Source organism: Lampetra fluviatilis, chromosome 5, assembly GCF_964198595.1.
Source record: "Lampetra fluviatilis chromosome 5, kcLamFluv1.1, whole genome shotgun sequence".
Lineage (NCBI taxonomy): Eukaryota > Metazoa > Chordata > Hyperoartia > Petromyzontiformes > Petromyzontidae > Lampetra > Lampetra fluviatilis.
This window is the reverse complement of record NC_136279.1, coordinates 12,440,220-12,451,343: the sequence shown is the minus strand read 5'-3', so window position 1 is coordinate 12,451,343 and position 11,124 is coordinate 12,440,220. Positions and strand designations below refer to the sequence as shown.

At 40.7% G+C, this 11,124-nt stretch overlaps 1 protein-coding gene across 2 annotated transcripts; it reads left to right on the top strand.

Annotated features, from left to right (window-relative positions):
* The first annotated feature begins 4,557 nt into the window (after positions 1-4,557).
* On the top strand, positions 4,558-10,773 carry LOC144932566 (ATP-sensitive inward rectifier potassium channel 12-like). 2 transcript variants are annotated; one of them, XM_078856771.1, is made up of 3 exons: positions 4,558-4,673; positions 5,339-5,414; positions 7,674-10,773. In XM_078856771.1, exon 3 carries the CDS (start codon positions 7,882-7,884, stop codon positions 9,193-9,195), a length of 1,314 nt encoding a protein of 437 aa, XP_078712897.1. In that variant the 5' UTR covers positions 4,558-4,673; positions 5,339-5,414; positions 7,674-7,881; the 3' UTR covers positions 9,196-10,773. The 2 variants fall into 2 exon arrangements, with proteins under 2 accessions (XP_078712897.1, XP_078712896.1); XM_078856770.1 differs by lacking the exon at positions 4,558-4,673 and having other exon boundaries at positions 5,083-5,414.
* The last annotated feature ends 351 nt before the right edge of the window (positions 10,774-11,124 follow it).

Sequence of the window (11,124 nt, the reverse complement as noted above, 5' to 3'; positions counted from 1 at the left end):
AACGGCATGAGGGGCTTTGATCCAGCAGGGGATGAAAGCTGATACTGTACAAATTGACTAAACTGTATGTATACATGTTGAACTTATGTCGCACCATACGTAGCGAACCATGCTAATTGGAGGTGTGGGGAAGGACCACAAATATTATTTATATTTACGAAAGCTCAAAATATATATGTTAGCTTCTATTAAAGGTAAACATTTTCTTTAGCATGTTTTAAATGCAAAGTGTTCTTTTAAGTGGCAAAATCTTAGTTGAATAATGTTAATAAATTACAAGTTTTATGCATTTTAAACGGTCGTTTAAGACAGTACATGTGTGAGTGTTATGGGGTGTGATGACAAAGTCTTTCAGAACATCGCTTTCCATTTGGAAAAATAAACATTGCGGTAATTACCAATTTCATGTCAGACCACTCACAATTTGAACAGCTGTTTGATAGTTCCTCAACATTTCTAGGTTACCAGACAATTTTTATAACATTCAGTAAACAAGATGTGCAAATACAACGCCCAACCCCATACTACCAAGTTGGAAAACAAGTAGCTTTATTGGTAGATTGGTTTTACTGTAAATATAATGGATAGAATTGCAGGTACAGAATAAAAAAAAATGACATTGGAAAGTACAATGTGATTTCAATTTATTTTCTCTGGGATTATACTTCAGCTGTACTGATCGTATTACAAACAGCGCACTTAATTGCAGAACGTGGGAACGAACAGTTATTTTAATTTAAAATTTCGGATGTAAAATTACCTTCTGCTGTCATGACATTTAAAATATAGATCTCTCCTGGGAAAAATGAATAGTGGCATGTACCAAGTACGCTTCAATCACCAATTTTTTTTCCTAGCCTTTGGCATAAACAATAACTGCAAAACTGCAATGATGCACTTGGACAATACATAATGCACTATTGATGCCAGCATATTGATCTTTGTGGTATGTTTAGCAACATTAATCCAACTATATATAGTTTATCCTGCACATTCTATGTATCCATGAATGATGTTCTTTATCCTATACAATTTGAGCTCACAGAGAGTTGTTTGGTCACAGTGAATACATGACAGTGAACTGAAGTTTGCCTGTGGGAACATCAGCTGGAATGTGCCTGAACTCTTCACGTCTCAAAAGCGAAGTAAGCATCGTTGAGCTTGGACAGTGCTTGAATCGGCAACAATCATGCATGACAGATGTTATAGGCTGCAGGGTTATGCTGTGGGCAGCAGAGGACAGTTGTGCAGCAACATCCACTGGTTTTACGAGTCACATGCTCCCACTTCTATGCTGCCTGCATTCACCAACCCACATTGACCAACATGGCAAAGTATGGTCAAATAACGCTTACCACCCACATGGTGTGGTGGAGCGCCCTCATTCAGCAGCAAATGCACAATCGGGCTGTACATGCACATACGTGTTAGAACATTGTAACGGAGCGGTAACATCTTCGAAGTTGTGCCGCCTACTAGACAAAATAACACAGACGGGGGTCATAATTTACAAGGATACCATGGAGGAACGATAGCTTTGACTTGTTCAACAGAGAAACCCCACAGTGCGAAGCACAACCACACAAAAATAAACACGTGCCAAAATAGACTGTTAGAAAATTACAAAAATACAATAGCCAAAGCCATTGATGCTAACACACTTCGCCGACGATTTCTACCTTCTGCCAGGTTGCTGCACAGTCCAGTAGCGTTCTCGAGGATCTGCCGTCACGGTGTCCCACCATCTGATTTGGCATCTTCCCCTTGGTCGCCGGACTCGTGGAGATCTTTCCGATGCCTGTTTGGGGCGTCGTGGTGGTGAGATGTTAACTACTTCGCCTGGTATACAGGAGGTGGTTCGTTAGATCCCGATCATGATGCTTGTGTATTTGGAGTTTGCACGTTCGTTGAACTATCATTTGTGGCCAGGTCGCTTCTGAAAAAGAGCTGTATAGCTCAGTGGGCCTTGGTCAAAAAAAAAGTTTATAGTTTCGGATAAGTGGCCCTCTATCCTGCACAAGTCCTACTCAATGCTATATATTTTGACAAAATCGCATGTAAAACACTGACCTTCTAAATTAATTGTGTCCATCCACCGCTTGGCGAAATCTTGCCACAAAATTAACTGCATTAAATCAGATAAGCAATGTAACTTTTAGGTTCATTGTTTTCAGAATAATAATGATACATTTTGCATTTTCATACAATACCATAAGACAACAATTGTATAACATATACACATACCAAAACATCACAGTATATATTCAAATGTTACTTGCAGATAGCATTTTCACCAGAGTGAACACGCCTGGAAATATCGTATTTGCCCATAGTTGTTGTTTCCTTCCTCCATGAATGTTTTTCACTTCCACATTGCTTGTGCAAATTCATTTTCTGGATTGTCAGCAGGTGTTTTTCTTTCTTTCTTTGAGAAGCAGTACACGGTGTCCAGTACACGCACTACATTTCATACATCGGCAAAAAGAGCGCACCTCTTCATCTCTTGCCGCAACGGTGTACACGTGCTAATCTTGCAATTCTTAAATTTGTCAGCATTCTTTACAAACCAGGACATTGAACTATTTCCTTCACAGCAATTTTCTACTCGCAATGTTCTCAGCGCAAGCCATGATTGGCCTGATTGATACTTACAGGTATTACGATCTGACTGATACTCATAGGTGTTATGCTCTGATTGATACTTACAAGGTCGAGTCTAAAGATGCCGCTAAACAAGTAAAAACGCAATCGTTTAAATGCCCTCTTTTTAAGTACGTAGAGTGAATAAGGTTGATCTCTTGTGAGCCTGAATTCTTCCACTAAACAATCATTAGGGTGCAATGAGGTTTAACGCAAATTGCTATCCGGGGATATCCAATGAATGGAAATCCTTGCAAAAGCTATACATGTATCATTTAAATAGCAGACATACTGGACCACTCCCACCGCTACAGCTTAAGTGTTTTGTGAGTTCTGTTCTTACTTGATCTAATATCAACAGTGACACATATTTAGAAAAGTCCCTATAATACGTGAGCTCTACATTACTGCACTGTATGTAGCTTTAATACCATTTTTTTGTTTAAATATATACACACTGTAATATATCACACTATTACTTCTGAGTGATTTTAACTATTAAGTTTGGCAACCAATTTTCATCTCAGCAAAAGCTTTTACTCTGGCAGATGGGAATTAAAGAACATTCGTTTTCCTGCAAGGGTGAAAACATTGGATCAAAAAGTAAAATCCAATAATTGATCTTTATAATGCATAGTATTATTCACGTAAAATATTAATGCTTGCCACATGTAATGGAATGCTATGATTTTCACCACATTAATCTAAATAATAAATTATATACCTCATCATTATTTATGCACGTAATAATGGACGGTAGCGGAGAATCAGAAGTTGTAAACAATGGATGAATTACCACAATTGGCATCAACAATTGATAATGGTAAATTTTATGACAGTTTTGAAAAGGAGTAGTGTTATTTTTTGTATAATTTTCATCAAATAATTTTTTTTCATAATTGCATTCTACTTAAGTAGGAAATATTAGTTAAAACAAGTGGGATGACTGAGTGGAAGGAATTTACCATGTTTGGCCAGTGTGACTACATACTGCATATTTATTAATGGTAAGTGATGCATTTTTATAGTTATATACATTTGATTTATAGGCACTGGTCTTGGAAACATTAAAAACTAGCAGAAATTATCAGCCAGAAAATCGAGCTTCCCTTGTTCAATCTCAGAAAACCAGTCAGGTTAGTAGTGCCCTATATATTAGTCACATGCTATTCTGTACGTGTATTGAATTGTACATTTGAATATAAACACAAGCAAGTAATTCTACTTATGAATTTGTCAATTGCATAGTGTCAACCAATGTGGTGAATATGGTGGCACAGTGGTTAATGGACTGAACAATGAACTCAACCAATTGAGTTCGCTTCCCAGCCACAGCAATTATACATTAGTGGTGAGTGATATCTGGGTTACCCCTTCACCAACCTGTGCTGACGAGTGGTGAAGAATGGTCAAACAACACTCAATGGACTGAAAATCATGAGGAGGCCTTCATCCATAATGCAAAATAATTGTTTGTATTAGTTGTATTTCATTGGTGTGGTGGATAGCAATGTTCCCTGCATTACGTTCTAAAAAGGGCACCACGGTGGCGAGATGTTAACTACCTCGACCCTGACGCTTGTGTATTTTGAATTTGCATGTTTTCCCTGTGGTCGTGTGGATTTTTCTCCGGGTCTTCTGGTTTTCCCTCCACATTTAAAAACATGCCAGTATTTGGCTGCAATAAATGTTCACCTGATAAGCCACTTCGTTGAACTATCATTTGTGGCCAGGTCGCTTCTGAAAAAAAGCTATATGGCTCAGTGTGGGCCATTCCTGCTAAAATAAAAAAAGGTTAATTTTCGTTTATAGTCGTATAGTTTAAAACAGCCACATGCACACACCCCTCATATGGAAGTGGAATCCTCCTACCCTACCCACACAATGGCCTAGCCCAGTAGCATCATGTGTCGTTGGTGTACGCGAGGCGAGCGGATGGCCACGGGGCACAGTGAGAAGCTCGGGGCTGCATACGACCAGCCCGTTCTCCCACACAACGCCTTCAACAAGTTGCTGCCACAAAAGCCTAACATGTGAGCGCAGGCTGTAAGCACAATGGAGCTACAGAATCTCGGGCGAAAGTGACAGCCAAGTTACAGAGTGTATCTTAAGGAGGACTTAAAGGGGCACACGCACACTACAATCATTGGGATCACGCAGACAGCTTTAACTGACACGCTACCTGAGTTGTACGACACATATATATATTACGTGACAGCAATTGCATCTCGCAAAGGGGAAATCGTATTTACATAAAATGTGAATGAGTTTTTAAAGGATGATACCATTATATGGGTTTCACAGAGTGCACGTTCGTGAGAGTAGCAGCGCATCTCACACCGCCTTCACAAGGAGACAAAATATATCACGATTGAGAATTTTTAATTGGAGTCGATAACATTGTACGGCGTGTACATTTTTTTTTTTTTAGAAAGTTTGCATCGGAGGTTTGTTGAGTCATTTTTTTGGTTGTTTCACTCTGCTTGGGATTTTTTTGAGTGGCCAGGAGTTTTCTGTGATTGGCGGTCACGACGCCGGTCATGTGACGGCAGGGCTGCACAACGGCTCCGCGGGGTGAAGCGCCAAGAGGTGGCGTTGGCCGTTCACGTCGCCGATTTGCCTCTTCGTGAGCGCACAGAGCGCGCCCCTCCTCCTCTCCCCTCCTCCTCCCTCCTCCTCCTCCGTCGTCCCCACGCAGCCAGCACGCGCGCCTCTCCCCAAAGCAGGGAATCTGCAGAGGAGCCGGCCACTGCCGCTGTCACTGCCGTGATGAGGTACGTCGTGGAATTTTGTCCCCTTTCTCTTTCGTTTTGGCCCATTTGCCGTGTTTTTCTGTTTAAGTTGTCAGCTGAGAATACCAATTATTTAAAGTGTAGAATGTGTTTTTGTTGTTGGAGATGTGTATTTTGTGAAGGGAATACGCATGTGGCATTCTGGTGTTTTATTTTCCATGGTCTCTGACGACATTGGCTATTACGTAAGAACATTACAAGCTTACGAAGCTGAGAAAATAGTGTGATTAGGTGATTATTATAATTGATATCTTAACCCTCTGTCAGATGGCGCATCCTTGAGTCAAACTCTCTGCCCATCCTGTCTGATGTTGAGTTTTCATTTGACCATCAGACACCATTGCTTCAAGTCGTCAAAATTGGTTTAAACTACTATTTCAGAGGAAGAAATTACATCATTTATTACAACTCGTGTCAAGTACACAAGCCGATGCTATATATACCTTGATTTCTCATGCATCGTAACAAATTTTGCCATGTAATGACTTAATGGTAATAATCAAAATAGACGATCATTCACATTTGTTACACTCACGTATATCAAATTAGTGACTTAATATTCTGGTCCCCCTTCAGGTATCCGTAATAAAAGCACAGAACGCATGGGATGATGCTCAACTTCCATTGAAGATTCATGCGCAACACTAGTGGCTATTATAACCTGGGGGGTAGGGGGGGATCAAGGGATGAAACACTGCGCAAAAAAATAGGAGACGCTGAATAGCGCTCTGTGCAGTGTGTTCACCATCCAAGCCCATTGGGTCTGCTCCCTTGTGAAATAGAATTACACTTCTATGATACACGTTCATTGCCATATTCTTGGTTCTTTCGGTAAAGTCACGTAGAAGGGAAATAATAAAATAATACAAATAAAACATAATAAAATAAAATTCTCACGACGTTTCCCTTCTACGTGACTTTACCGAAAGAACCAAGCATATGAATCCTTGCAGTCACGAAAGCTTTAAAACGTTCATTGCCGTTTACGGGCACGGATAAAGCATTGTGTTGTTTTTTCGCAGTGAGAAGTATCCTTTAAAAACGTGATACAACGGACAAGATTCTGTTGCTCACATTGCAGCGATAAATAAAAACACTAGCTGGAACCTGATCATGGTTATTTAAGAATGTGTTAACCTGAACGTAATTTTAACGGTGCATTGTTTTAATTTGAAATGTCACGATGACATGGGGACAAAATTAATGGATGAATAAGTCGTTAGGAAGTTTGTCACTGCTAAAATAACTTTGGGATTTTTTGTTACGATGAAATATCGTACTCTCTCGATATTGATGTGCTTTCATTGGGCATAATAATGCATTTCACAAGAATGAGCATCACTAGGATATCGAAACCATTGCTGAATGAAAGTCCATGGTGTTGCAACAGGGTAGAACAGTGGAAATGATCCTTCGGGAATTGGCAATAGCAACCTGTCAGTGGAAAGCATACAGTCCTGTTGTCATGGACATTATTTCACATATCATTATTATTATTACATAATGTGTATGAAAGATTGTGCAAAAATATATAAGAATATATAAAATCCAAATTTAACAGTCCTTCAACCAAATTATAGTCTCATGGGTTTTTAGATAAAGACATAACTAGACGTGTGACACATGCATATCTGTTACAATATTCTCATATAAGATGTAAATTAACAAGAAAATACTGAAGATGACAATGAATCTTTAAAGTAATTGTACAAATTATGTCATTAAGAACAACTCTAATTAGTTATTTAGATATGTACCATTGCCCATTTCTGGCTGTTGAGCAGACGAAGCAGGTAAAGCCAGTGACTGTGACAAAATATATACCAGGTGTTCCTTTCACTTCAGCATGACAGTCAAAATACGAACACTTTCATGAGACCGTGATCTCTGGCACCCAGAATTACAGCATTATTGTCAAATATTTGGGTTCCACCAGATGATATTTAATTATAGCTACAGTGGATTTTCCACGATCGTCGTGCTTTATTTTTCCATTGTCACACACCAGTCTATGAGAGCTGTCAATATATTACAGACCAAAAAAAATGGTTCTAAAATAAGGAAATAACTGCAACTCAGTGATATTCACACATATTAGACATACGTGTAAATGCATATCACTGATATTCAGTGACAAACATCTACATTGGTTATTTTAATGCCACAAACTCCAGTGGGCGATTGATTCAAAAATGAATGTCCAATTATTTAAATATTTACATAGATCTCCCCCCCCCACAGGTGGCTCTCTGAAGTGGACACGGTGCTGGGAAGACTGACTTAATGGCTCCGTGCTGCAGTAGGGAAAGGAGCTGTCATGCTCAAGTGGTGCTGATTATTTAACTTGTGCGGCTCGCATGACGTGTGAGCATCAGGTTGACTGAGAAAACAGTGTTGCACTTTTTTCTTTTGTTTTCAATCGCCACTCAATCGCACTGCCATTTAATGTATGCTCACAACAGTGATGGGTAGTATGCGCACAACGAACCGCTACAGCATTGTTTCGTCCGAAGAAGATGGGCTGAAGCTGACCACCATGCAGATGATGAATGGGCACGGAAACGGCAACGGCAAGATTCACACCCGCCGTCGGTGCCGCAACCGTTTCGTGAGGAAAAACGGACAGTGCAACGTTCACTTTGTAAACATGACCGACAAATCGCAGCGATACTTGGCGGACATGTTCACCACGTGCGTGGACATTCGCTGGCGCTGGATGCTGCTCATCTTCACGCTGACTTTCGTCTTGTCGTGGCTCGTGTTTGGTCTCGCGTTCTGGGTCCTCGCGCTGATCCACGGGGACCTGGATGGCGCCAAATCGCCGTGTGTGATGCACGTGACGAGCTTCGTTGGCGCGTTCCTGTACTCCGTCGAGACGCAGACCACCATCGGCTACGGATCTCGCTACGTGACGGAGGAGTGCCCCGCAGCCATTATCCTCGTCGTGCTGCAGTCGATTGTGGGCTGCATTATTGACGCTTTCATGATCGGCGCCATCATGGCCAAAATGGCTCGGCCCAAGAAGAGAGCGCAGACGCTGCTGTTCAGCCACAACGCCGTCATCGCCATGCGCGATGGGAAGCTGTGCCTGATGTGGCGCGTGGGCAACCTGAGGAAAAGCCACATCGTGGAAGCTCATGTGCGGGCACAGCTCATCAAGCCGAGAATAACAGAAGAAGGGGAATACATTCCATTGGACCAGATAGACATCAATGTTGGGTTTGACAAAGGCCTCGACCGGATATTTCTTGTATCGCCAATAACCATCGTTCATCAGATTGATCTGGAGAGTCCACTGTATGGGATCAGCAAACAGGAACTGGACATAGCAGACTTTGAAGTTATCGTCATATTAGAAGGCATGGTGGAAGCAACAGCAATGACCACGCAAGCACGCAGCTCGTACCTCTCCAGTGAAGTGTTGTGGGGCCATCGCTTTGAGCCGGTTCTTTTTGAAGAGAAAAATCATTACAAGGTGGACTACTCGCGGTTCCACAACACCTACGAGGTGCGCACACCAGCATGCAGCGCAAGAATGTTGGCCGAGAAAAATTTTGTGGTTCCCACCACAACAGCAGCATTCTGTTATGAAAATGAGGTTGCACTGATGAGCAAAGATGAGGAGGAGGAGGAGGAAGAAGACGATGAAAATCAGAGCAGGGACTTAAATGAGATTGGACTGGGAAGTGCTCTGGAGATGGATCACTTACAGGCCACCATCCCACTGGACCAGAGGTCATATCGAAGGGAATCTGAGATTTGACAGCTTCTTGGCTTTCTATTTCCCCACCAGAAATTCTAAGTTGGGAAAAAAAGCTCTTCAAACAAGCTTCAGTGTAGTAATCCGATGTGCCCATCAAGAAGCAATACCGAACTAAGAAGAATGTGTGATGTTTTTTTTCTGGCTGTCTCTGAATGTTCTCAGAATGATCCAGGAAAATAATATTGATTGTTGACCAATTGTTTTGGTATCTGTTAGAATGTTGTTCCAATATGAAAGCTATACCGGTGAGATGTTCTCAGATGTCAAGTTTGTTTTTATTTTTGCATATGAATGCAAAGTTAGTGATTTGAAATGGAGTTGTTAATGCAAAGAGAAAATCCCCCCCAAAAAATAAGCAGTACCAGTCTTTATAACGTATTGGAAGCCGTTATAGTTGACAGTTACTTCACCAATGGATGCACAAAGATCCACTGCAGGTGAAAATAAGTGCAGTTCGCACTTTGTGTGGATTAAGGAATGGACCGCTGTTAATAGTAGTGCTCGTGTAAACATCCTGCACATGAATATTTTAATGACATGGAATAAGAGCACAGTTGAATATTTTTTTAACAGGAAAGTGTTACGAATTAAACCAATGGAGACTGTTTAGACATTAACCGATCCTTGTATTTTGTGCTGAGATTTCACGTCAGTGTTAACGATTCACACACACACATATATTAATGTAGTGCAGTAAATAGTTGCTATTAATTTATTGAACAAAGTGTACAGAAAACTATTTTATGGGTGGCAACTGGAGTTAAAGGGGGGGTTTACTAATCAGGGAGAGTATTCAGTACTTATTTGTATAATAAAGAAATAAATGCACTCTATTGTAGACACTTTAAGGGTAAATGCAATGCCTTCAAGGGAGGTATTTTTTGTGTCGATGTCCCCTATTACGGTTGCTTCAGGCTGTAAATGTACGCGTCGCACATTTTAGCTGCTACCTGTGAAGGGGCATGCAGAGAGAGAGTACTAAATCAACAGCTTCCACTTATTCTTTTAATCGTAATGCTCGTTTAAATTTGCTTTGCTTTGATTTGGCATGAAATATACAGCCCTGTTCATTAAGGTCTTCCTCTCATCAATTTTTTGCAGCCTATCAAGTATGTAGACGATGCTTCGCGATTGTACGAATGGGAAAAAGAGCATCCTTAATGATCAGGCTGGCTGAATATATTAACGTGTTTATCTTGTTTACTCTATAAAGCATCATCTGTTCTTTACAGCAATATTGTGACTTAACAGCCATACATTGTCGTTCTTTGCATGCACCAATATTTTCCCGTGTCTAGTTGCAGATTTAAAGGCAAGCACACCAAACAAATTTGCAGGCTAGCAGTATATATGTATATTTCCTCGTTCTTCATATTAGATTCCTTACTGCTTTACACATACACGGTATAAGGTATCTATTTTTAGAGTATACCGTTCACACTTTGTATAGCTTGTTTGATTTTTTCCCATGATAATGCTATAAGGAAATCTATTCCCGTATATGCCTTTTAGATATGCACTGTAAAATTAACCTGTTTGTGTGTCCTATCTCCAGTATGACTGTAATAAACAAATATGTTTAAAATGTCACTTCTTCCAAATGTTTTATACATTCGTGTGGTATCCAAGAATGTTCATCTTGGCGATGCGCTCACATCGGGTGCACCTTATTGTGCTTTCGTTTGCCACACGCATCACATTTTGCACAGTAATTGCATGCGCAGATGTACCTGAGGGCTTTGGAAGAACTCAGTTTTACCATCGCTATCATGAACACACACACACAAGAAAGGTGTTTTGCCGAAGCTCAAATGCACGCACCTGTAAACTCAGCGTGCGGCAGTACATCTTACATGACGTCAGCATCAATGCAGTTCATTCACGGCAATGTCTTGTATATAGATTTTAAACTTAGTTGCTGAGCACAGG